Source organism: Oncorhynchus nerka, linkage group LG2, assembly GCF_034236695.1.
Source record: "Oncorhynchus nerka isolate Pitt River linkage group LG2, Oner_Uvic_2.0, whole genome shotgun sequence".
Classification (NCBI taxonomy): Eukaryota; Metazoa; Chordata; class Actinopteri; order Salmoniformes; family Salmonidae; genus Oncorhynchus; species Oncorhynchus nerka.
The window spans coordinates 85627352-85654757 of NC_088397.1; the positions used below are offsets into that span (position 1 = coordinate 85627352).

At 48.9% G+C, this 27406-nt stretch overlaps 1 protein-coding gene across 1 annotated transcript in view; it reads left to right on the forward strand.

The window, feature by feature from the left end:
• The first annotated feature begins 9314 nt into the window (after nt 1–9314).
• LOC115144040 (protein CBFA2T2-like) overlaps nt 9315–27406 on the forward strand; it is an 86526-nt gene continuing 68434 nt past the window's right edge. Inside the window, 1 exon segment of the mRNA XM_065004098.1 lies at nt 9315–9747. Within this exon segment, the coding sequence (XP_064860170.1) occupies nt 9720–9747 (28 nt within the window). The 5' untranslated portion in view covers nt 9315–9719.

Consider the following 27406-nt stretch of genomic DNA (forward strand, 5'->3'; position numbering starts at 1 on the left):
CTGGAAGATTCTGGTTGACTGGCAGATCTGGAAGATTCTGGTTGACTGGCAGATCTGGAAGAATCTGGTTGACTGGCGGATCTAGCTGCTCTATGCAGACTGACAGCTCTGACTGCTCCATGCAGGCTGACAGCACCCTGCAGACTGGCAGCTCTTTGCAGACTGGCAGCTCTGGCTGCTTCATGCAGGCTGACAGCACCCTGCAGACTGGCAGCTCTCTGCAGACTGGCAGCTCAGGCTGCTTCATGCAGACTGACAGCTCTGACTGCTCCATGCAGGCTGACAGCACCCTGCAGACTGACAGCTCTCTGCAGACTGGCAGCTCTTTGCAGACTGACATCTCTGGCTGCTTCATGCAGACTGACAGCTCCTTGCAGACTGACAGCTCCCTGCAGACTGGCAGCTCTTTGCAGACTGACAGCTCTCTGCAGACTGGCAACTCTTTGCAGACTGACAGCTCTGGCTGCTTCATGCAGACTGACAGCTCTCTGCAGACTGGCAGCTCAGGCTGCTCCGAACAGGCAGGAGACTCCGACAGCGTAGGAGGGAAGGAAGGCTCTGGCTGTGTTGAACAGGCGGGAGACTCCAACAGCGCAGGAGAGGAGACAGGCTCTGGCTGCGCTGAACAGGCGGGAGACTCCGACAGCGTAGGAGGGAAGGAAGGCTCTGGCTGTGCTGAACAGGCGGGAGACTCTGACAGCGTAGGAGGGAAGGAAGGCTCTGGCTGTGTTGAACAGGCGAGGCGCACTGAAGGCCTGGTGCGTGGTGCTGGAACTGGTGCTACAGGATCGAGGACACGCACAGGAAGCCTGGTGCGGGGAGCTGCTACCGGAGGACTGGTGTGTGGAGGTGGCTCTGGATAGACCGGACCAGCTGCTACCGGAGGACTGGTGTGTGGAGGTGGCTCTGGATAGACCGGACCGTGCAGGCGCACTGGAGCTCTTGAGCACCGAGCCTGCCCAAGCTTACCTGGCTCGATGCCCACTCTAGCCCGGCCAATACGAAGGGCTGGTTACCGCACCGGGCTATGCCCCGCACTGAAACACCGTGTGCTCCATAGCATAACACGGTGTCTGCCCGGTCTCTCTAGCCCACCGGAAAGCACAGGGAGTTTGCGCAGGTCTCCTACCTGGCATAGCCATACTCCCTGTAAGTCCCCCCCCCAATAATTTTTTGGGGTTGCTTTTCGGGCTTCCTTGCCAACCGTGTTCCCTCGTATCGTCGGCTCCTATCTCCTGCTGCCTCTGCTTCCTCCTTGGGGCGGCGATATTCACCAGGCTGAGCCCAGGAACCTCTTCCGTCTAATATCATCTCCCAAGACCAGAAGTCCTTATATTGCTGCTCCTCACAATTAACAGGGAGAGTAGGCTCAGGTCTGACTCCTGACTCAGCCACTCTCTCTCTGCGCCCTCCCCCAATAAATATTTGGGGGTTACTTTCGGTTTTCGCTCTGCGCCGCCGTGTTTTCCTTTTCAACTCCATTCGTCTATAGCCCTCGTCACACTGTTCCAGCGAATCCCAGTAGGGCTCCTGCACTCTCTCTGGGTCGGCCGCCCACCTGTCGATTTCTTCCCACGTCATATACTCCATGCCATTGCTGTCCATAACGTCCTCCCTTCGTTGCTCCTGCTGCCTGTTACCACGCCACTCGGTCCGTGTGTGGTGGGTGATTCTGTAACGGCGTTCCTCGTTTGTAGAAAGAGAGTCGGACCGAAAGTCAGCGTGGTGGTTACTCATGTTACTTTAATGAAGAAAACGAAACGATACATGAAATAACTATAAAGACAAAACAACAAACGGAACGTGAAACTTATTACAGCCTATCTGGTGAATACAACACAAAGACAGGAACAATCACCCACCAAATACAAAGTGAACTCAGGCTACCTAAATACGGTTCCCAATCAGAGACAACGAGAATCACCTGACTCTGATTGAGAATCGCCTCAGGCAGCCAAGCCTATACAACACCCCTAATCAGCCGCGATCCCAAATACTACAAACCCCAATACGAAAAACAACATATAAACCCATGTCACACCCTGGCCTACCCAAACATATAATGAAAACACAAAATACAATGACCAAGGCGTGACAGTTCCCTAGTCATCTCTTCATCTGTTCCCTAGTCATCTCTTCATCTGTTCCCTAGTCATCTCTTCATCTGTTCCCTAGTCATCTCTTCATCTGTTCCCTAGTCATCTCTTCATCTGTTCCCTAGTCATCTCTTCATATGTTCCCTAGTCATCTCTTCATCTGTTCCCTAGTCATCTCTTCATCTGTTCCCTAGTCATCTCTTCATCTGTTCCCTAGTCATCTCTTCATCTGTTCCCTAGTCATATCTTCATCTGTTCCCTAGTCATCTCTTCATCTGTTCCCTAGTCATCTCTTCATCTGTTCCCTAGTCATCTCTTAATCTGTTCCCTAGTCATCTCTTCATATGTTCCCTAGTCATCTCTTCATCTGTTCCCTAGTCATCTCTTCATCTGTTCCATAGTCATCTCTTCATCTGTTCCCTAGTCATCTCTTAATCTGTTCCCTAGTCATCTCTTAACCTGTTCCCTAGTCATCTCTTCATCTGTTCCCTAGTTATCTCTTCATCTGTTCCCTAGTCATCTCTTCATCTGTTCCCTAGTCATCTCTTCATCTGTTCCCTAGTCATCTCTTCATCTGTTCCCTAGTCATCTCTTCATCTGTTCCCTAGTCATCTCTTCATCTGTTCCCTAGTCATCTCTTCATCTGTTCCCTAGTCATCTCTTCATCTGTTCCCTAGTCATCTGTTCCCTAGTCATCTCTTCATCTGTTCCCTAGTCATCTCTTAACCTGTTCCCTAGTCATCTCTTCATCTGTTCCCTAGTCATCTCTTCATCTGTTCCCTAGTCATCTCTTCATCTGTTCCCTAGTCATCTCTTCCCTAGTCATCTCTTCATATGTTCCCTAGTCATCTCTTCATCTGTTCCCTAGTCATCTCTTCATCTGTTCCCTAGTCATCTCTTCATCTTTTCCCTAGTCATCTCTTCATCTGTTCCATAGTCATCTCTTCATCTGTTCCCTAGTCATCTCTTCATCTGTTCCCTAGTCATCTGTTCCCTAGTCATCTCTTCATCTGTTCCCTAGTCATCTCTTCATCTGTTCCCTAGTCATCTCTTCATCTGTTCCCTAGTCATCTCTTCATCTGTTCCATAGTCATCTCTTCATCTGTTCCCTAGTCATCTCTTAATCTGTTCCCTAGTCATCTCTTAACCTGTTCCCTAGTCATCTCTTCATCTGTTCCCTAGTTATCTCTTCATCTGTTCCCTAGTCATCTCTTCATCTGTTCCCTAGTCATCTCTTCATCTGTTCCCTAGTCATCTCTTCATCTGTTCCCTAGTCATCTCTTCATCTGTTCCTAGTCATCTCTTCATCTGTTCCCTAGTCATCTCTTCATCTGTTCCCTAGTCATCTCTTCATCTGTTCCCTAGTCATCTGTTCCTAGTCATCTCTTCATCTGTTCCCTAGTCATCTCTTAACCTGTTCCCTAGTCATCTCTTCATCTGTTCCCTAGTCATCTCTTCATCTGTTCCCTAGTCATCTCTTCATCTGTTCCCTAGTCATCTCTTCCCTAGTCATCTCTTCATATGTTCCCTAGTCATCTCTTCATCTGTTCCTAGTCATCTCTTCATCTGTTCCCTAGTCATCTCTTCATCTTTTCCCTAGTCATCTCTTCATCTGTTCCTAGTCATCTCTTCATCTGTTCCTAGTCATCTGTTCCCTAGTCATCTCTTCATCTGTTCCCTAGTCATCTCTTCATCTGTTCCCTAGTCATCTCTTCATCTGTTCCCTAGTCATCTCTTCATCTGTTCCCTAGTCATCTCTTCATCTGTTCCCTAGTCATCTCTTCATCTGTTCCCTAGTCATCTCTTCATCTGTTCCCTAGTCATCTCTTCATCTGTTCCCTAGTCATCTCTTCATCTGTTCCCTAGTCATCTGTTCCCTAGTCATCTCTTCATCTGTTCCCTAGTCATCTCTTAACCTGTTCCCTAGTCATCTCTTCATCTGTTCCCTAGTCATCTCTTCATCTGTTCCCTAGTCATCTCTTCATCTGTTCCCTAGTCATCTCTTCCCTAGTCATCTCTTCATCTGTTCCCTAGTCATCTCTTCATCTGTTCCCTAGTCATCTCTTCATCTGTTCCCTAGTCATCTCTTCATCTTTTCCCTAGTCATCTCTTCATCTGTTCCCTAGTCATCTCTTCATCTGTTCCCTAGTCATCTCTTCCCTAGTCATCTCTTCATCTGTTCCCTAGTCATCTCTTCATCTGTTCCCTAGTCATCTCTTCATCTGTTCCCTAGTCATCTCTTCATCTGTTCCCTAGTCATCTCTTCATCTGTTCCCTAGTCATCTCTTCATCTGTTCCATAGTCATCTCTTCATCTGTTCCCTAGTCATCTCTTCATCTGTTCCCTAGTCATCTCTTAACCTGTTCCCTAGTCATCTCTTAATCTGTTCCCTAGTCATCTCTTCATCTGTTCCCTAGTCATCTCTTAATCTGTTCCCTAGTCATCTCTTCATCTGTTCCCTAGTCATCTCTTCATCTGTTCCCTAGTCATCTCTTCATCTGTTCCCTAGTCATCTCTTCATCTGTTCCCTAGTCATCTCTTCATCTGTTCCCTAGTCATCTCTTCATCTGTTCCCTAGTCATCTCTTCATCTGTTCCCTAGTCATCTCTTCATCTGTTCCCTAGTCATCTCGTCATCTGTTCCCTAGTCATCTCTTCATCTGTTCCCTAGTCATCTCTTAACCTGTTCCCTAGTCATCTCTTCATCTGTTCCCTAGTCATCTCTTCATCTGTTCCCTAGTCATCTCTTCATCTGTTCCCTAGTCATCTCTTCATCTGTTCCCTAGTCATCTCTTCCCTAGTCATCTCTTCCCTAGTCATCTCTTCATCTGTTCCCTAGTCATCTCTTCATCTGTTCCCTAGTCATCTCTTCATCTTTTCCCTAGTCATCTCTTCATCTGTTCCCTAGTCATCTCTTCATCTGTTCCCTAGTCATCTCTTCATCTGTTCCCTAGTCATCTCTTCATCTGTTCCCTAGTCATCTCTTCCCTAGTCATCTCTTCCCTAGTCATCTCTTCATCTGTTCCCTAGTCATCTCTTCATCTGTTCCCTAGTCATCTCTTCATCTTTTCCCTAGTCATCTCTTCATCTGTTCCTAGTCATCTCTTCATCTGTTCCTAGTCATCTCTTCATCTGTTCCCTAGTCATCTCTTCATCTGTTTCCTAGAATAGTATAGGCTCTGTGCTGTTGATGGAGATGATGAAGATAGATCTGGAGATTGAGGGGATGCCTGTTCCCTTCTAGAAGATTTAAAGATAAGCATATAAATGCAGTTGTGACAACCTCCCTTTCTCCCTCCCTCGCGTTCTCTCTCTTGCTCTCTTCCGCTCTCTCACTCTCTCTCTCTCCCTCTCTCTCCATCTTTCTCCCTCTTTCGCCCTCTTTTCCCCTCCCTCTCTCTTCCTCTCTCTCCCTCTCTTTCTCCATCTCTTTCTCAAAGCAATTCAATAAACTTTATTGACACGGAAAGTTAAATAACTTACATTGTCCAAGTAAACATACTGTATAATAAATATGGTTGAATACGACCATAATATCTCCCGCCCCTTCTCTCACTCCTGCTCCAAACACACTCTCTAAGAGATCAGTTATATGTAGTAGAAAGAGCAGATCCAAAGATGACATCCTCTCTCTCCCTCTCTCCCCCTCTCTCCTTATTACAAGCCACACTCTGATAGGTGAAGGATCCTGTGGGGTTGATGGACTGGAGCCTGCAGTAGGTTCCCGGTTAGGGTTGATGGACTGCAGCCTGCAGTAGGTTCCCGGTTAGGGTTGATGGACTGCAGCCTGCAGTAGGTCCCCGGTTAGGGTTGATGGACTGGAGCCTGCAGTAGGTCCCCGGTTAGGGGTAATGGACTGCAGCCTGCAGTAGGTCCCCGGGTTAGGGTTGATGGACTGCAGCCTGCAGTAGGTCCCCGGTTAGGGTTGATGGACTGCAGCCTGCAGTAGGTCCCCGGTTAGGGTTGATGGACTGCAGCCTGCAGTAGGTCCCCGGTTGGGGTTGATGGGCTACAGCCTGCAGTTGTCGCACCCTGATCTGTTTCACCTGTCCTTGTTATTGTCTCCACCCCCTCCAGCTGTCGTTTGTTTCCCCCAGTTTATTTATCCCTGTGTTTCCTGTCTCTCTGTGTCAGTTCGTCTTGTATGTCCAAGTCTTTCCCGTTCTCTTGCTTTTGCTATTTCTCCTTTTTCTAGTCCTCCCGTTATTGACGCTTGCCTGTTTCTGGACTCTGTACCCGTCTGCCTGACCATTCTGCCTGCCTTGACCTTGAGCCTGCCTGCCATCTCTTGGACTCTGATCTGGTTTTGACCTTTTGCCTATCCATGACCATTCTCTTGCCTACTCCTTTTTGGATTATTAAACATCTAAGACTCCAACAATCTGCCTCCTGTGTCTGCATCTGGGTCTTGCCTTGTGTTAGGATAGCAGTCGGGCCCTGGGTGGGGTTGATGGGCTACAGCCTGCAGTAGGTCCCCGGTTAGGGTTGATGGACTACAGCCTGCAGTCGGGCCCTGGTTGGAATTGATGGTCTACAGCCTGCAGTAGGTCCCCGGTTAGGGTTGATGGGTTACAGCCTGCAGTAGGTCCCTGGTTGGGGTTGATGGGCTACAGCCTGCAGTAGGTCCCTGGTTGGGGTTGATGGGCTACAGCCTGCAGTAGGTCCCTGGTTGGGATTGATGGACAGCAGCCTGCAGTAGGTCCCTGGTTAGTGTTGATGGGTTACAGCCTGCAGTACGTCCCTGGTTGGGGTTGATAGGCTACAGCCTGCAGTAGGTCCCTCATTGGGATTGATGGACTGCAGCCTGCAGTAGGTCCCTCATTGGAATTGATGGACTGCAGCCTGCAGTAGGTCCCTGGTTGGGATTGATGGGCTGCAGCCTGCAGTAGGTCCCCGGTTAGGGTTGATGGACTGCAGCCTGCAGTAGGTCCCCGGTTAGGGTTGATGGACTGCAGCCTGCAGTAGGTCCCCGGTTAGGGTTGATGGACTGCAGCCTGCAGTAGGTCCCCGGTTAGGGTTGATGGACTGCAGCCTGCAGTAGGTCCCCGGTTAGGGTTGATGGACTGCAGCCTGCAGTAGGTCCCCGGTTAGGGTTGATGGACTGCAGCCTGTAGTAGGTCCCCGGTTAGGGTTGATGGACTGGAGCCTGCAGTAGGTCCCCGGTTAGGGGTGATGGACTACAGCCTGCAGTAGGTCCCCGGTTAGGGTTGATGGACTGCAGCCTGCAGTAGGTCCCCGGTTAGGGTTGATGGACTGCAGCCTGCAGTAGGTCCCCGGTTGGGGTTGATGGGCTACAGCCTGCAGTTGTCGCACCCTGATCTGTTTCACCTGTCCTTGTTATTGTCTCCACCCCCTCCAGCTGTCGTTTGTTTCCCCCAGTTTATTTATCCCTGTGTTTCCTGTCTCTCTGTGTCAGTTCGTCTTGTATGTCCAAGTCAACCAGCGGTTTTTCCCGTTCTCTTGCTTTTGCTATTTCTCCTTTTTCTAGTCCTCCCGGTATTGACGCTTGCCTGTTTCTGGACTCTGTACCCGTCTGACTGACCATTCTGCCTGCCTTGACCTTGAGCCTGCCTGCCATCTCTTGGACTCTGATCTGGTTTTGACCTTTTGCCTGTCCATGACCATTCTCTTGCCTACTCCTTTTTGGATTATTAAACATCTAAGACTCCAACAATCTGCCTCCTGTGTCTGCATCTGGGTCTTGCCTTGTGTTAGGATAGCAGTCGGGCCCTGGGTGGGGTTGATGGGCTACAGCCTGCAGTAGGTCCCCGGTTAGGGTTGATGGGCTACAGCCTGCAGTAGGTCCCCGGTTAGGGTTGATGGACTACAGCCTGCAGTAGGTCCCCGGTTAGGGTTGATGGACTACAGCCTGCAGTCGGGCCCTGGTTGGGATTGATGGGCTACAGCCTGCAGTAGGTCCCCGGTTAGGGTTGATGGGTTACAGCCTGCAGTAGGTCCCTGGTTGGGGTTGATGGGCTACAGCCTGCAGTAGGTCCCTGGTTGGGATTGATGGGCTACAGCCTGCAGTAGGTCCCTGGTTAGGGTTGATGGGTTACAGCCTGCAGTAGGTCCCTGGTTGGGGTTGATGGGCTACAGCCTGCAGTAGGTCCCTGGTTAGGGTTGATGGGTTACAGCCTGCAGTAGGTCCCTGGTTGGGGTTGATAGGCTGACAGCCTGCAGGTCCCTGGTTGGGATTGATGGGCTACAGCCTGCAGCAGGTCCCTGGTTAGGGTTGATGGGTTACAGCCTGCAGTAGGTCCCTGGTTGGGGTTGATGGGTTACAGCCTGCAGTAGGTCCCTGGTTAGGGTTGATGGGTTACAGCCTGCAGTAGGTCCCTGGTTGGGGTTGATGGGCTACAGCCTGCAGTAGGTCCCTGGTTGGGATTGATGGACAGCAGCCTGCAGTAGGTCCCTGGTTAGGGTTGATGGGTTACAGCCTGCAGTAGGTCCCTGGTTGGGGTTGATAGGCTACAGCCTGCAGTAGGTCCCTGGTTGGGATTGATGGGCTACAGCCTGCAGTAGGTCCCCGGTGGGGACCACAAACAGTAGGTAATGGCCGGGCCACGGTGGGTGTTAATTTGTTATTGTAACTCAGCAGCTGTGCGGCATGCTCCGAGAGCAGGTGGCAGCCTCCGCAGGGGTGGTGGATGGGGGAGGAGAAGAGGGGGAGGGAGACAGGAGCATGTGGCATGTGTGTGTGTGTGTGTGTGGGGGGGGGGGTAGCTCTCAGCAAGCAAATTATATATCCTGTTTCCATGAGAAACAACATATGAGGGCCTGGATGGGTTCCAATACTAATCATTCCTTGCCTTCAATAGGTTGTTGTGTTGCAGAGACGCAAGAAAGCAACACCACTGTATAGATGGCACACGGATTAATCAAATAAATAGATGTGGATGTGCTCTAGACCTACCTCTCTCTCTCTCTAATATAAATTATTATTATATTATCAAATAGAACATTCTTGATTAGCATCTATGCCAAAAATAGCCTACAACATGACAAAAATAGAACATTGAATCAATCTAAACATTACCTGAATATTCTCAACAAAGATCAAATGTTCAGAAGAAATTACTGTTTGCTCCTTCTTGTGACTTCCGTAGGATATGGCCAAATGCATTGCAGACTAGTGGTAGCCAAAAACATAATATGTATCTTGATTTAAAAGACATTTTGTCAACACACCGTTGACATGCAAACAAGTAGTGGTCTGTTGGGCGGAAGGCAGCGTAGAGGTTAGGAGAGTTGTAACCGAAAGGTCGCTGGTTAAAACCCAGAGCAGACTAATAATTATTATTGTCGTATTTCCCATAATCTAATTTAGCGTCCGTAAAAGATATTTCCCTGCTGTTAACGACGGTGTAACAACGCAGCAGAGTTTTGGCTTTTTCTCGAAAGGATTACAATTTGGCCCGCCCACTCAAATATTCAGTGCAATGTTGCTACAGTAGCAGCCTATGCCCCTGATACCTGATGCTGCAGTGTTACGGATCACTGTGTCTATTATCTTGATAGAAAAACAAGTCAGTGGCTGATATCAGTTGACTCGATAAGCGTAATATTTTGGTTATAGTAGGCTGTATCTTGAAACGTGCACACTGCCATTCAAAGTGCGAAGAGCATGGTCGGGATCACGGGCGCTTTGCAATGTAAGTAACTAACCTATCTATGTTTTAGTGCTGTAAAATACATGTTAAACGTTTTTGTGACCATTTCAAGTATTATTATTTTGACATTATCCTATGGCTATTTGTTTGGATGAGATGCGCTGCTATAAATAAAAGGGACAGCGTCAAATAGCTACTGGTCGCGCGCGCTCAGGAAAGGACTCAAAAATGCGGAAACTGTTTGCACGGAAGGCTAGTCGATTTCCCCCATAATATATCCACAACAGTAGACGTGTCTTTTGTCCTGGGTATTTCGTTGCCTAGTGTAATGTTATGACGTTTAGTAGGCAGACATTTTTTATTTGACCTGAATAATTTGACAGGGTGCAAACATTCAATGGGACATTCACACATAGCCCAAGCAGGCCTACATCAAGAAAATAGAATTATGTTCACAGTCAATTCAAATGTGTCTCATTATAAATACTATTTTTTTGCATTACCTTTGTTAACGTTAGATTATTATATTAGTAACCTAACTGTAGTCTATAATAACATGCATATAATGATGTTGTGAGCTTTGCCCTCGTATAGCTGGTAATATCCTGATATTATGCTGCGAAGGCCGTCCCTCTAAATGTGTCTTTTCAGTGGATGATTTGGAATTAGTCCACCAGGCAAAGTTTTGCACCATCTGGAGCTTTACAGCTTTTCAAGACAATAACACCAGGCGGTCTAAAGACTGCCAATAGAGACTCCCACTTGTCTACTTAGCCAGTGGGACAAAGGCACAGTCATGCAATGCAAGTGGGGTCGCCAGACCTAGCCACAGCCTCAAGGCGCAACTGTATTTGTGTGTTTGACCCGGGAGAAATAATTCGTCTCCCTTTTGTCCCAATGTCGGAATAACAAACGATGGCTCGACAAAGACGAGACAGTAGTCCTAATGATGAAACATAGTTTGTTACAGTAACCAGCAGAGAGCAGCAGAGAGCAGCAGAGCTCCTCTGGCATCCATGATGGAACTGTAATCGTGATTGATCTTCCGTTTCATGGTTCTTAATGTTCTTGGATTTTGGTCCAAAATGTTGACCTGAACGAATACATGTTGAAATACAGCTAGTTTCAATGTAGTTGTTTTTTCAATGGTATAACTTGAATAGTTTTACAGTATAGAGAAGGGAGTGTGGCGCATCGGTTGTCTTGCTAGGAGATAGTGTGCAAGGAGATAGTGTGCTAGGAGATAGTGTGCAAGGAGATAGTTGTGCGATGACAGACTTGCCAAAGAGAACACAACATCGCTCACGTTCTTTCTCAATCACTGTTTTGTCCCTTGATTCAATTAAATCCACTTGAAAACATGTGGGCAAGTTGGACACAACTACAAATTTCCCCATTTTCCATATTTTTTTTTCTATTTTTTTTTGTGATTCCATTCCCCTGACTTTTTAAAGGGAAATAAATAAATTACAAAAGGGTCCTGCAGGTTTGCATTAGGCTCCTAATTGGTTTTGGCTTGAGTGGCTCCTCCGGGTTGCCAGATCTGGCGCCTTTATGTTGTGTTGTCATGTGGGAGAATTTCCCTGGCACTGTGGAGAGAGAGGTGCCTGTAGCTGGGAGTGAGTCAGCCCAGCATCCTCATCCCCTCTCATCGCCTCTCATGTACGGCTCTCTCTGGTCTCTGAGTGGGTCTTTTCCACCAGTAACACCTGTTAATGCTTTACTGGGCCCCATGGCGCTGCTCTCATCCAGCTCCGTAGTCAGGCCCATCAGATTGGAGGTTTGCTCTAAGCCTGGCCCCCATTAATAACTATCAGAGGATGAATCTGAGTTTGATTCAGAAACACAGATGATTTGAGTGAAGTGGAGCAGTGTGGAATTTTTTATTTTTTTTTGTTGAGGTGAACTAAGTTTGACTCATCACTGATTGGTGATTACATTTTGTGTGCACAGGCAGATCATACATAGTCATTTATAAAGTGTGGTTATGACTGGAAACAACTTGAGCAGACTTTCATGCTTGGTGTGGAATTAGATCGGGGTGCCTCGCTTTTCCGTGACCTCATCAATTAGAGCCACAATAAAAACAATCGCAAAAATATTCTGTTCCCATGTCTTCTATTCATTAATGAGGGTCATAAACTACTAAAATACCAACTCCAAAAGTCTAAATGAAAACCGACCTTTTACTCTAATAAATCAGTCTATTCCCTTTGGTGAGAGGAAATCACAAACATCCATCTCTCCTATTCATTTAGAAGTCTACCCTAAATCTCCCCCACAAGGGTTAACACGAGTCAGAACCCAGCAACCCAGAGTTTGTGTGTTAGAATCTCTTCATGGGTAACTTTAGCATTTTCGCTACTTTGCAACTACTTAGCATGTTATTTAACCCTTCCCCTAATCTTAACCCTTTAACCTAACTCCTAAACCTTTTAACTACTTAGCTAGCATGTTAACTAGTCCTAACCTTAACCCGTAACCTAATACTAACCGTAACTCCTAGCCTCACTAAAGTTAGCCACCTAGCTAGCCTATCTAACGTTAACCACAACAAATTGGAGTTTGTGTAATGTACACGAATGCATTATGAAGGAAGAAAATTGTGTAATGAAAATGGTGTAATACACACAAAAAGTGAACTTTTTTCGTGTGCCTGTCACAAATTTTGAATAAGCAATTTGTGTCTATTTCACAATAAGCTGTGATAGTGTGTTGCGAGCCACTGACTCAATAAATCTCCCTTGACAGGCCCTGTCATGTAGGAGTGTTTTTGTGAGCTAGTCGCCGTCCGTCCTTATTTCACATACCCCTATTATTTCAGCCTGTGAGGCAACCTGAAACGAAGGAGAGAGAGGGAGAGAGATAGAAAAGTGACAGAGAGAGACGGAGGGAGGAAGAAAAAAAAGGGAGAGGAACTGATTAACTGTCAGGAGAATGTGAGGCTAATTGACGCCAGGTTCGCACAGCTGTTTCTTGTTGCTGCACACTGCACGGACCGGGTGGGAGGATTGGATCCAGATGTGGGCCCTGCTCTTCGGATCGCCCGCCAATAACAATCCTCTGGAATGCCAGTCTACAGGAGACAAAACCTATTAGTGGGCCTGGGGCGTGCTCCGCTCCGTTCCTCTCTCCATCTCAACCCCTTTTTTTGTGGACGGTCAAGACTATCACTTCTTAGAGGCTTTTTGTTATGCTGTTGAGTTGACTACAGGGCTCAGTATGCAGAGCTGTCATTTTGTTTGACTAACTAGCCTCATAATGTTGGTACTGTGTCATTGTATCTGCATTACACGTTGATATCATATGACACATTTAAGGCTTGAAACCAGCTATGGGGTTCAAAATGTGTTTAGCATATTTCAGAGGGCTTTTGAAAGTCCCCCAAAATGGATTAATACCTTTGTGTCCTGCTGTGAAAACTGTTTCTTTCAAAACCTTCATTGAAAATGCATGTATCCTTTCTACCCCTCTGTGTTGGCGGGCATTCGACTGGTGGGGGCCTTATTGTCTGCGGGAATTTATTAAGTCTCCTACTTTAAGCAGAGGACATTGACAGAGAACAAAAGTACTAATCACCCAGTAGTAAATTAGAGTGGTCACAGTGGAAAAGACAAGTGAAAGGACCGTATCACCACATTATGCTTTTTTAATACCCGTTCTTCCCTGCTCCAGTCCAGACAAAGCCTCGTTAGGATTGGTTCCCCCTATTCTCCACAGCTTTCGGGATATTCTACCCCTCTCACCCTCTTTCTTTCGCACTCTCTCTCCTGGTCAATGGGGATGGGGAGTCCAGCTGCAGTGGGCTTGTCAGCACCCAGAGGAGAGTTCAAATCTATGCCTGTATGAGTTTCCCATTGAAGACTGATAGCACAATATGGACAGGCTTTCAAATGAGAAACTCAGTTGTCAGTTATTTTGGGAGCCCCCCCCCCCCCAAAAAAAAAGACTTCTCAGAATTTCCCCCCAAACCTTTCAAGAGTTAGGACATCTTTCAAATGCAAACCTTCTCTCGCAAGGCATTCTTTACATTGTCATAACTGTTTACATTCTTTACATTGTCATAACTGTTTACATTCTTTACATTGTCATAACTGTTTACATTCTTTACATTGTCATAACTGTTTACATTCTTTACATTGTCATAACTGTTTACATTCTTTACATTGTCATAACTGTTTACATTCTTTACATTGTCATAACTGTTTACATTCTTTACATTGTTATAACTGTTTACATTCTTTACATTGTCATAACTGTTTACATTCTTTACATTGTCATAACTGTTTACATTCTTTACATTGTCATAACTGTTTACATTCTTTACATTGTCATAACTGTTTACATTCTTTACATTGTTATAACTGTTTACATTCTTTACATTGTCATAACTGTTTACATTCTTTACACTGACATGACATAACCGTGACGTGACACATCATCGGCTTTTTAAAACGATGTGTAAAACTGTCCCAAGTCTGTCTCGTTGTATGCTTTAGCGCACGTGTCAAACTCAATCCATTTAGGGGCAGGTGTCTGCGGGTTTTCGCTTGTCCCTTGTACTTCATTTATTAATTAAGGTCTCTAATTAGTAAGGAGCTCCCCTCACCTGATTGTCTAGGTCTTAATTGAAAGGAAAAACCAGCAGGCACTAGGTCCTCCATGGAAGGAGTTTGACACTCCTGCTTTAGCGGTAACATTTTTTTCTGGCTAACCAGCTGACCTAAATCACGGATGATGGACGGTTCAGACAAAGTCTTCCCATGTGTCTGTTGTACGAGCGCTTTATGCCTCCTGATGCTGCCTCATCAAACTTCATCCCATTTATCACAGCTATGTTTCCAGTCCTGCTGAGCTTCAGCGTCACCCATGGAAGGGGGTCTGTTCAGGATCTGTAGTCATAAAGTGCTGATCTTGGATCAGTTTTGCTTTTTAAAATCATCGGCTGAGTACAATTATTAGCGTCAGGGGGAACCTGATCCTAGATCAGCACTTCCACTCTGAGATGCTTTATGAAAAGGGGCCCAATTGTAGTGAAACCCTGTTGTCATTCCGTTATTCCCCTATCTCCAACTTTCCAGACACTATTCAACGATGCTTGTTCTTTTTTGTTGGAATGATCTTATCAGCAGACCTGTACCATGATGTTCATGTGTCTTTCCTTTGGTGGTATCTTTTGCTTGTTGGCTTTGTGTCTTGTGACATCAGAGGATCAGTGGTGTTATTATGCCCTTAGTTTGAAATAACCATCAAGGAGAGGGCCAACCCTAACGCTATTATGCCCTTAGTTTGAAATAACCATCAAGGAGAGGGCCAACCCTAACGCTATTATGCCCTTAGTTTGAAATAACCATCAAGGAGAGGGCCAACCCTAACGCTATTATGCCCTTAGTTTGAAATAACCATCAAGGAGAGGGCCAACCCTAACGCTATTATGCCCTTAGTTTGAAATAACCATCAAGGAGAGGGCCAACCCTAACGCTATTATGCCCTTAGTTTGAAATAACCATCAAGGAGAGGGCCAACCCTAACGCTATTATGCCCTTAGTTTGAAATAACCATCAAGGAGAGGGCCAACCCTAACGCTATTATGCCCTTAGTTTGAAATAACCATCAAGGAGAGGGCCAACCCTAACGCTATTATGCCCTTAGTTTGAAATAACCATCAAGGAGAGGGCCAACCCTAACGCTATTATGCCCTTAGTTTGAAATAACCATCAAGGAGAGGGCCAACCCTAACGCTATTATGCCCTTAGTTTGAAATAACCATCAAGGAGAGGGCCAACCCTAACGCTATTATGCCCTTAGTTTGAAATAACCATCAAGGAGAGGGCCAACCCTAACGCTATTATGCCCTTAGTTTGAAATAACCATCAAGGAGAGGGCCAACCCTAACACTATTATGCCCTTAGTTTGAAATAACCATCAAGGAGAGGGCCAACCCTAACGCTATTATGCCCTTAGTTTGAAATAACCATCAAGGAGAGGGCCAACCCTAACGCTATTATGCCCTTAGTTTGAAATAACCATCAAGGAGAGGGCCAACCCTAACGCTATTATGCCCTTAGTTTGAAATAACCATCAAGGAGAGGGCCAACCCTAACGCTATTATGCCCTTAGTTTGAAATAACCATCAAGGAGAGGGCCAACCCTAACGCTATTATGCCCTTAGTTTGAAATAACCATCAAGGAGAGGGCCAACCCTAACGCTATTATGCCCTTAGTTTGAAATAACCATCAAGGAGAGGGCCAACCCTAACACTATTATGCCCTTAGTTTGAAATAACCATCAAGGAGAGGGCCAACCCTAACGCTATTATGCCCTTAGTTTGCCTCTTGTGGCCACAAAGCCGAGGCAGGTGGTCTCATCATCCTTAGTGTGTGGGGATGTTTTGTGGAGAGACAGCTTTGTTTTGTTTAATTCGCTTTGTTGGTTTTTGTCATTGTTGTTTTGTTAGAGAGAGAGAGAGAGAGAGAGAGAGAGAGAGAGAGAGAGAGAGAGAGAGAGAGAGAGACTTGTATCAGTTTTAGACAACAACAACAAAGAGAAACACACAACTTGTCTGTTTGTTTTGTTAGTGTGAGTCTCTCTCTCTCTCACACACACACACACACACACACACACACACACACACACAGACAGAAACACACCTTCCGGGGGAGCGCACTTCTGACAAGTCTAAACATCCCTGCGGCTGAACCCTGAGTAAAGCAAAGGCATGCCTATGTGTGTCTGCCCGGATTCCTCAGAGTTCTTATCTAGCTGAGCTTGTAAAACCGTCTTCGCACTGGCAAGTGATTCAAATCACATTTTTTGCATATCCGATTCGAATTTGATCTTTTTCCTGCAGTCTGAATAGCCAAAAAGCACATGGAATCTGATATATTATGCCACATTACGCCACATAATTCCTCAAATCAAATTCTATTTGTCACATGCATTGAATACAGGTGTATACCTTACCGTGAAACGCTTACTTACGAGTCCTTTGTGGGAGGTTCTGATGTGACTAAACGGTCAAATCATATTTATTTAGTTTGTAGACTGTTATTGGGCATATCTTGTTACTTGTCAAACTGTCAACAGAGTAGTAAGAACATGTTTAGCTAATTAGCCTGATAATTGTTAACAAACAAATGAGTGAATGTGCTAGAAATGTGAACAGCTACCTAGCTAGCTAGTTGCCTGCCTTGGCCAAAATGACTTGTTTTGAAAGTTGGATCATCTTTTCCTTTGAGGCTTTAAAAGTTTTCCTACACTATGATTTTGAACATTCAAAGAAACTGGGAAACATCCATGACAGGCGTTGTTAGCATGCTACACAACAACTTTGGAGTGAGAGGAAGCACCAATCAGCCTACACCCCTATGTGCACACCCGTTGTTACTATGACAACTAGCATAGCCATGTCAGCAAATGACTGCTGTCTGAACACACACATCCGATTCGGTCACTTGTAACTTGCTGTTTGGACAATCAGTAGTCCAAAACGGATTTGAAAAACAAAACTGATTTGAGCATTAAGGCCTGCAGTGTGAACAAGGCTTAATTGAGCACTTCACAAATCCCCCAGCAGGCTCTGTCTCTGCCTGGTCAGGTGTTCCCAACACTGCTCTCCAGATGAGCCACCTGCAAAACACAGGTGTGGCCATCGCTAGACAATAGCACAACACAGCTGCTCTTGCCCGGAGGATAACGAGAAGGTTATAATAGGATCAACTGCAGGTAGAGGAAGGAACACACACGCACGGTTACAGTAACCGTACACCCTGATGAGATGAGGTCTCTGGCTGGCCATGTCAAAGTGCGTCTTTGAGTCGCAATGACGAGGACTTTCCCGGGCCACCGTGTTGATGTATGTTTACTTTCACCTGCCTATTGTTACGTCTCTGACATGACAGGAAAAGTACAGTTCATTGTGGGTCAGAAAGTGGCACTATTGTCAGGTCCTTCCTGTAAGCACAACGGGCGACACAACCAACCACCACCATGGAATGAAAATCAGGTTAAACCATTTAATAGGAAGAGAAATGCAGTTTGGGATCTTACTTTTTTTGTTTCTTTCTACTCTCACCTGTCCTACTGCTCAGACATGCCTCTTGTGAAATGTCTGCTCTCTTTAAAATCTCTTTTACAAGGTGACTGTTAAGTATACTGAACAAAAATATAAATGCAACATGCAACAATTTCTAAGATTTTGCTGAGTTACAATTCATATAAGGAAATCAGTCAATTGAAATAAATGAATTAGGCCCAAATCTATGGATTTCACTTGACTGGGCAGAGGTGGGGAGCCAGGTCCACCCACTGGGGAACCAGGCCCAGCCAATGAGAATGAGTTTTTCCCCATAAAAAATACTCCTCAGAACCCACCCTCCCCCCGCAGGTGAAGAAGCCGGATGTGGAGGTGCTTACACGTGGTCTGCGGTTTGGAGGCTGGTTGGACATACTGACAAATTCTATAAAACGACATTGGAGGTGATTTATGGTAGAGATATGAACATTAAATTCTCTGGCAACAGCTCTGGTGTACATTCCTGCAGTCAGAATGCCAATCGCTTCCTCAACTTGAGACACATGTGGCTTTGTGTTATGTGACAAAACACCACCTTTTAGAGTGGCCTTTTAGTGTCCCCAGCACAAGGTGTGTCTGTGTAATGATCCTGCTTTTTAATCAGCTTCTTGCTATGCCAGTCCTGTCAGGTGGATAGATTTTCTTGACAAAGGATAAATTGCTTACTAACAGAGATGTAAACAAATAAACGTGTGCACAAAATGTAAAAGAAATATGTTTTTGTGCATATGGAAAATTTCAAGGATCTTTTATTTCAGCCCATGAAACATTGGACCAATACTTTACATGTTCTGTTTATATTTTTGTTCAATGTACATTAATGCACTATGCTTATGTTAATCATGGACTTCAAATGGATTACAGTATATATTGCATGTTTCGGCTATAAGAAGATAAGAATGCCGTATGCATATTGCATATGGTACATGTTACTATGCTATACCAGGCTTCAGGCCTGCGTACTGTAGGTATGAAAACAACAGTAGGGCCATAGAAAGCCGACTGTCGGTCTGGCATGTTTGTGCTTCTAATCAGTAGTTTAGAACTCATGTTTGCTGAAAATGTTCTAAGGTTGGCAGAGGAGGACAAACTTCAGACAAGCTCTTACTGCATGGTGCATTTAGTGATTATAATATTGTAAGTGGGAGCATGTAAGGCTTTAACTATATATGCCATGGATAGCTCAGTAGGTTTATCTGGTGCTCGGTTTAAATGGAGAGAGAAGGAGAAGGTGGTTATTGAATATCGTTTAACAGAGTTATTGGAGAAAAGGTTTGGAGTCGGTCTGTGCACTTGGCCTTCCTCTGTGGAAACTTCAGGAAGATGCAGCCAAGTGAGCGTGTGACCCACCTCTCGTAAATTCTATGCGCGTGCACACGCACACATATACACACACACACATGCGCTCTCTTTCATACACATACACACACATATACACACACACATACACATCAACACACACATACACAAATGCACTCTCTCTCTCTTTCTCTTTCACCACCACACACACATCAACACATACATACACAATGCACACACAGTCCTCCCCTTCTCCAACCCAAAGTGTAACAAGAGATCTGACGTTTTTCCATGGGTGAGTAGGCGGGTCAGGCCTTACTTAAACTAATCGCTCCCAGCAGTGTTGAACAGCCAGACACTCTGGAGCCGTGGGCTGAGGTTTTGGAATGCCACTGCCGGCTCAATGCCTGCCTTTCATCGAGAGTGAGGGAGAGAGAGAGGGAATGAGAAGGGGGGAGAGAGAGAGGGAATGAGAAGGGGGGGAGAGAGAGGGAATGAGAAGGGGGAGAGAGAGAGGGAATGAGAAGGGGGAGAGAGAGGGAATGAGAAGGGGGAGAGAGAGGGAATGAGAAGGGGGGAGAGAGGGAATGAGAAGGGGGGAGAGAGAGGGAATGAGAAGGGGGAGAGAGAGAGGGAATGAGAAGGGGGAGAGAGAGGGAATGAGAAGGGGGGAGAGAGAGGGAATGAAAAGGGGGAGAGAGAGAGGGAATGAGAAGGGGGGAGAGAGAGAGGGAATGAGAAGGGGGGAGAGAGGGAATGAGAAGGGGAGAGAGAGAGAGAGGGAATGAGAAGGGGGAGAGAGAGGGAATGAGAAGGGGGAGAGAGAGGGAATGAGAAGGGGGAGAGAGAGGGAATGAGAAGGGGGGAGAGAGAGGGAATGAGAAGGGGGAGAGAGAGGGAATGAGAAGGGGGAGAGAGAGAGGGAATGAGAAGGGGGGAGAGAGAGAGGGAATGAGAAGGGGGAGAGAGAGAGAGGGAATGAGAGAGGAGAGAGAGAGGGAATGAGAAGGGGGAGAGAGAGAGGGAATGAGAAGGGGAGAGAGAGAGGGAATGAGAAGGGGGAGAGAGAGAGGGAATGAGAAGGGGGAGAGAGAGAGGGAATGAGAAGGGGGGAGAGAGAGAGGGAATGAGAAGGGGGAGAGAGAGAGAGGGAATGAGAAGGGGAGAGAGAGGGAATGAGAAGGGGGAGAGAGAGAGAGGGAATGAGAAGGGGGAGAGAGAGAGGGAATGAGAAGGGGAGAGAGAGAGGGAATGAGAAGGGGGAGAGAGAGAGGGAATGAGAAGGGGAGAGAGGGAATGAGAAGGGGGGGAGAAGAGAGGGAATGAGAAGGGAGGAGAGAGAGAGGGAATGAGAAGGGGGAGAGAGAGAGAGGGAATGAGAAGGGGAGAGAGAGAGGGAATGAGAAGGGGGGGAGAGAGAGAGAGGGGGATGAGAATGAGAAGGGGGAGAGAGAGAGGGAATGAGAAGGGGGGAGAGAGAGAGGGAATGAGAAGGGGGAGAGAGAGAGGGAATGAGAAGGGGGGGAGAGAGAGAGGGAATGAGAAGGGGGAGAGAGAGAGGGAATGAGAAGGGGGAGAGAGAGAGAGGGAATGAGAAGGGGGAGAGAGAGAGGGAATGAGAAGGGGGAGAGAGAGAGGGAATGAGAAGGGGGGAGAGAGAGAGAGGGAATGAGAAGGGGGAGATAGAGAGGGAATGAGAAGGGGGAGAGAGAGAGAGGGAATGAGAAGGGGGAGATAGAGAGGGAATGAAGGGGGGAGAGAGAGAGGGAATGAGAGGGGGAGAGAGAGGGAATGAGAAGGGGGGAGAGAGAGAGAGGGAATGAGAAGGGGGGGAGAGAGAGAGGGAATGAGAAGGGGGAGAGAGAGAGGGAATGTGAAGGGGGAGAGAGAGAGGGAATGAGAAGGGGGGAGAGAGAGGGAATGAGAAGGGGGAGAGAGAGGGAATGAGAAGGGGGAGAGAGAGAGGGAATGAGAATGAGAAGGGGAGAGAGAGAGAGGGAATGAGAAGGGGGAGAGAGAGAGGGAATGAGAAGGGGAGAGAGAGAGAGGGAATGAGAAGGGGGAGAGAGAGAGAGGGAATGAGAAGGGGGAGAGAGAGAGGGAATGAGAAGGGGAGAGAGAGAGGGAATGAGAAGGGGGAGAGAGAGAGGGAATGAGAAGGGGGAGAGAGAGGGAATGAGAAGGGGAGAGAGAGAGGGAATGAGAGAGAGGGGGAGAGGGGGAGAGAGAGAGGGAATGAGAAGGGGAGAGAGAATGAGAGAGGAGAGGGAATGAGAAGGGGGAGAGAGAGAGGGAATGAGAAGGGAGAGAGAGAGGGAATGAGAAGGGGGAGAGAGAGAGGGAATGAGAAGGGGGGGGAGAGAGAGAGGGAATGAGAAGGGGGAGAGAGAGAGAAGGGGAATGAGGGAATGGGGGAGAGAGAGAGAGGGAATGAGAAGGGGGAGAGAGAGAGGGAATGAGAAGGGGGAGAGAGAGAGAGGGAATGAGAAGGGGGAGAGAGAGAGGGAATGAGAGGGGGAGAGAGAGAGGGAATGAGAAGGGGGAGAGAGAGAGGGAATGAGAGGGGGGGAGAGAGAGAGGGAATGAGAAGGGGGGAGAGAGAGAGGGAATGAGAAGGGGGAGAGAGAGAGGGAATGAGAAGGGGGAGAGAGAGGGGAATGAGAAGGGGGAGAGAGAGAGGGAATGAGAAGGGGGAGAGAGAGAGGGAATGAGAAGGGGGAGAGAGAGAGGGAATGAGAGGGGGAGAGAGAGAGGGAATGAGAAGGGGGGAGAGAGAGGGAATGAGAAGGGGGAGAGAGAGAGGGAATGAGAAGGGGGAGAGAGAGAGGGAATGAGAAGGGGAGAGAGAGAGGGAATGAGAAGGGGGAGAGAGAGAGGGAATGAGAAGGGGGAGAGAGAGGGAATGAGAAGGGGGAGAGAGAGAGAGGAATGAGAAGGGGGAGAGAGAGGGGAATGAGAGGGGGAGAGAGAGAGGGAATGAGAAGGGGGAGAGAGAGAGGGAATGAGAAGGGGGAGAGAGAGAGGGAATGAGAAGGGGGGAGAGAGAGAGGGAATGAGAAGGGGGGGGAGAGAGAGAGGGAATGAGAAGGGGAGAGAGAGAGGGAATGAGAAGGGGGAGAGAGAGAGAGAGGAATGAGAAGGGGAGAGAGAGAGGGAATGAGAAGGGGGGAGAGAGAGAGGGAATGAGAGGGGGAGAGAGAGAGGGAATGAGAAGGGGGGAGAGAGAGGGAATGAGAAGGGGGAGAGAGAGAGGAGAGAGGGAATGAGAAGGGGGGAGAGAGAGAGAGGGAATGAGAAGGGGAGAGAGAGAGAGGAATGAGAAGGGGGGAGAGAGAGGGAATGAGAAGGGGGAGAGAGAGAGAGGGAATGAGAAGGGGGAGAGAGAGAGGGATGAGAAGGGGGAATGAGAGAGAGAGAGGGAATGAGAAGGGGGAGAGAGAGAGAGGGAATGAGAAGGGGGGAGAGAGAGAGGAATGAGAAGGGGGAGAGAGAGAGAGGGAATGAGAAGGGGGAGAGAGAGATGGGAATGAGAAGGGGGAGAGAGAGAGGGAATGAGAAGGGGGGAGAGAGAGAGGGAAATGAGGGGGAGAGAGAGAGGGAATGAGAAGGGGGGAGAGAGAGGGAATGAGAAGGGGAGAGAGAGAGAGGGAATGAGAAGGGGAGAGAGAGAGGGAATGAGAAGGGGGAGAGAGAGAGGGAATGAGAAGGGGGAGAGAGAGAGAGGGAATGAGAGGGGGGGGGGAGAGAGAGAGGGAATGAGAAGGGGGAGAGAGAGAGGGAATGAGAAGGGGGAGAGAGAGAGGGAATGAGAAGGGGGGGAGAGAGAGGGAATGAGAAGGGGGGGAGAGGGAATGAGAAGGGGGAGAGGAAGGGAATGAGAAGGGGGGGAGAGAGAGGGAATGAGAAGGGGGGGAGAGAGAGGGAATGAGAAGGGGGAGAGAGAGAGGGAATGAGAAGGGGGAGAGAGAGAGGGAATGAGAAGGGGGAGAGAGAGGAATGAGAAGGGGAGAGAGAGAGGGAATGAGAAGGGGGGAGAGAGAGGGAATGAGAAGGGGGAGAGAGAGAGAGGGAATGAGAAGGGGGAGAGAGAGAGGGAATGAGAAGGGGGAGAGAGAGAGAGGGAATGAGAAGGGAGGAGAGAGGGGGAATGAGAGAGGGAATGGGGAGAGAGAGAGGAATGAGAAGGGGGGGAGAGAGAGGGAATGAGAAGGGGGAGAGAGAGAGAGAGGGAATGAGAAGGGGAGAGAGAGAGGGAATGAGAAGGGGGGAGAGAGAGAGGGAATGAGAAGGGGGGAGAGAGAGGGAATGAGAATGGGGAGAGAGAGGAATGAGAAGAGAGAGAGAGGGAATGAAGGGGGGAGAGAGAGAGAGGGAATGGGGGGAGAGAGAGGGAATGAGAAGGGGGAGAGAGAGGGAATGAGAGGGGGAGAGAGAGAGAGGGAATGAGAAGGGGGGAGGAGAGAGGGAACGGGAAGGGGGAGAGAGAGAGGGAATGAGAAGGGGGGGGAGAGAGAGAGGGAATGAGAATGGGGAGAGAGAGAGGGAATGAGAAGGGGGGAGAGAGAGAGGGAATGAGAAGGGGGAGAGAGAGAGAGGGAATGAGAAGGGGAGAGAGAGAGAGGAATGAGAAGGGGAGAGAGAGAGGGAATGAGAAGGGGGGAGAGAGAGAGAGGGAATGAGAGAGGGGGAGAGAGGGAATGAGAAGGGGGAGAGAGAGAGAGGGAATGAGAAGGGGGAGAGAGAGGGAATGAGAAGGGGGAGAGAGAGAGAGGGAAGAGAAGGGGGAGAGAGAGAGGGAATGAGAAGGGGGAGAGAGAGAGGGAGGGAATGAGAAGGGGGGAGAGAGAGAGGGAATGAGAAGGGGGAGAGAGAGAGGAATGAGAAGGGGGAGAGAGAGAGGGAATGAGAAGGGGGAGAGAGAGGAATGAGAAGGGGAGAGAGAGAGGAATGAGAAGGGGGAGAGAGAGGGAATGAGAAGGGGGAGAGAGAGAAGAGAAGGGAGAGAGAGAGAGGGAATGAGAAGGGGGAGAGAGAGAGAGGGAATGAGAAGGGGGAGAGAGAGAGGGAATGAGAAGGGGGAGAGAGAGAGGGAATGAGAAGGGGGGAGAGAGAGAGGGAATGAGAGAGGGGGAGAGAGAGAGAGGGAAGAGAAGAGGGAGAGAGAGAGGGAATGAGAAGGGGGGAGAGAGAGGGAATGAGAAGGGGAGAGAGAGGGAATGAGAAGGGGGAGAGAGAGAGAGGGAATGAGAGGGGGAGAGAGAGAGAGAGGGAATGAGAAGGGGGAGAGAGAGAGAGAGAGAGGGAATGAGAAGGGGGAGAGAGAGGGAATGAGAAGGGGGAGGGAAGAGAGGGAAGGGAAGGGGGGAGAGAGAGGGAATGAGAAGGGGGAGAGAGAGAGGGAATGAGAAGGGGGGAGAGAGAGAGGGAATGAGAAGGGGGGAGAGGGAGAGGGGGAATGAGAAGGGGAGAGAGAGAGAGGGAATGAGAAGGGGGAGAGAGAGAGGGAATGAGAAGGGGGGGAGAGAGAGAGGGAATGAGAAGGGGGAGAGAGAGGAATGAGAAGGAAGGGAGAGAGAGAGGGAATGAGAAGGGGGAGAGAGAGAGAGGGAATGAGAATGGGGAGAGGGAATGAGAAGGGGGAGAGAGAGAGGGAATGAGAAGGGGAGAGAGAGAGGGAATGAGAAAGGGAGAGAGAGGAGAGGGAATGAGAAGGGGGAGAGGGGGAGAGAGAGAGGGAATGAGAATGGGGGGAGAGAGAGAGGGAATGAGAAGGGGGAGAGAGAGAGAGGGAATGAGAAGGGGGGGAGAGAGAGGGAATGAGAAGGGGGGGGAGAGAGAGAGGGAAGAGAAGGGGGGGAGAGAGAGAGGGAATGAGAAGGGGGAGAGAGAGAGAGGGGAATGAGAAGGGGGGAGAGAGAGAGGGAATGAGAAGGGGGAGAGAGAGAGAGAGGGGGAATGAGAAGGGGGGAGAGAGAGAGGGAATGAGAAGGGAGGAGAGAGAGAGGGAACGAGAAGGGGGGAGAGAGAGAGGGAATGAGAAGGGGGAGAGAGAGAGGGAATGAGAAGAGAGAGGAGGAGAGAGAGAGGGGGAGAGAGAGAGGGAAGGGAAGGGGGAGAGAGAGGGAATGAGAAGGGGGAGAGAGAGGGAATGAGAAGGGGGAGAGAGAGAGGGAATGAGAAGGGGGGAGAGAGAGAGAAGGGGGAATGAGAAGAGGGGGGAGAGAGAGGGAATGAGAAGGGGGAGAGAGAGAGGGAATGAGAAGGGGGAGAGAGAGAGGGAATGAGAAGGGGGAGAGAGAGAGGGAATGAGGGGGAGATGAGAGAGAGGGGGATGAGAGAGAGGGGGAGAGAGAAGGAGAAGGGAGAGAGAGAGAGGAATGAGAAGGGGGAGAGAGAGAGGAATGAGAAGGGGGAGAGAGAGAGAGGAGGGAATGAGAAGGGGGAGAGAGAGAGAGAGGGAATGAGAATGGGGGAGAGAGAGAGGGAATGAGAAGGGGGGAGAGAGAGAGAGGGAATGAGAAGGGGGGGGAGAGAGAGAGGGAATGAGAAGGGGGGGAGAGAGAGAGAGAGGGAATGAGAAGGGGGAGAGAGAGGGAATGAGAAGGGGGGAGAGAGAGAGAGGGAATGAGAAGGGGGAGAGAGAGGCAATGAGAAGGGGGAGAGAGAGAGGGAACGAGAAGGGGGAGAGAGAGAGGGAATGAGAAGGGGAGAGAGAGAGGGAATGAGAAGGGGGAGAGAGAGAGAGGGAACGAGAAGGGGGAGAGAGAGAGGGAATGAGAAGGGGGAGAGAGAGAGGGAATGAGAAGGGGAGAGAGAGAGAGGGAATGAGAAGGGGGAGAGAGAGAGGGAATGAGAAGGGGGAGAGAGAGGGGGAACGAGAAGGGGGGGAGAGAGAGAGGGAATGAGAAGGGGGAGAGAGAGGGAATGAGAAGGGGGAGAGAGAGAGAGGGAATGAGAAGGGGGAGAGAGAGGGAATGAGAAGGGGGAGAGAGAGAGGGAACGAGAAGGGGGGGAGAGAGAGAGGGAATGAGAGAAGGGGGAGAGAGAGAGGGAATGAGAAGGGGGAGAGAGAGAGAGGGAATGAGAAGGGGGGGAGAGAGAGAGGGAACGAGAAGGGGGGGAGAGAGAGGGAATGAGAAGGGGGGGAGAGAGAGGGAATGAGAAGGGGGAGAGAGAGAGGGAATGAGAAGGGGGTGAGAGAGAGAGGGAATGAGAAGGAGAGAGGGGAACGAGAAGGGGGAGAGAGAGGGAATGAGAAGGGGGAGAGAGAGGGAACGAGAAGGGGGGAGAGAGAGGGAATGAGAAGGGGGGAGAGAGAGAGAGAGGGAATAAAAAGGGGGATGAGGGAGAGAGGGAATAATAAGGGGGATGAGGGCGAGAGGGAATGAGAAGGGGGAGAGAGAGGGAATGAGAAGGGGGGGAGAGAGAGAGGGAATGAGAAGGGGGAGAGAGAGAGAGGGAACGAGAAGGGGAGAGAGAGGGAATGAGAAGGGGGGGAGAGAGAGAGGGAATGAGAAGGGGGGAGAGAGAGAGGGAATGAGAAGGGGGGGAGAGAGAGAGGGAATGAGAAGGGGGGAGAGAGAGAGGGAATGAGAGAGGGGGAGAGAGAGAGGGAATGAGAAGGGGGGAGAGAGAGAGGGAATGAGAAGGGGGAGAGAGGGAATGAGAAGGGGGAGAGAGAGAGGGGAATGAGAGAGGGGAATGAGAGAGAGGGAATGAGAAGGGGGAGAGAGAGAGGGAATGAGAAGGGGGGAGAGAGAGAGAGGGGGGAATGAGAAGGGGGGGGAGAGAGAGAGAGGGAATGAGAAGGGGGGAGAGAGAGAGGGAATGAGAAGGGGGAGAGAGAGAGAGGGAATGAGAGAGGGAATGAGAAGGGGGAGAGAGAGGGAACGAGAAGGGGGGGGAGAGAGAGGGAATGAGAAGGGGGAGAGAGAGAGGGAACGAGAAGGGGGAGAGAGAGGGAATGAGAAGGGGGAGAGAGAGAGAGAGGGAATGAGAAGGGGGAGAGAGAGAGGGAACGAGAAGGGGGGGAGAGAGAGGGAATGAGAAGGGGGGGAGAGAGAGAGAGAGGGAATGAGAAGGGGGAGAGAGAGGGAACGAGAAGGGGGGGGAGAGAGAGAGAGGGAATAAAAAGGGGGATGAGGGGAGAGAGGGAATAATAAGGGGGGATGAGGGAGAGAGGGAATAATAAGGGGGCGAGGGAGAGAGAGAGAGGGAATGAGAAGGGGGTGAGGGAGAGAGAGGGAATGAGCAGGGGGAGAGAGAGGGAACGAGAAGGGGGGGGAGAGAGGGAATGAGAAGGGGGAGAGGGAATAAAAAGGGGGATG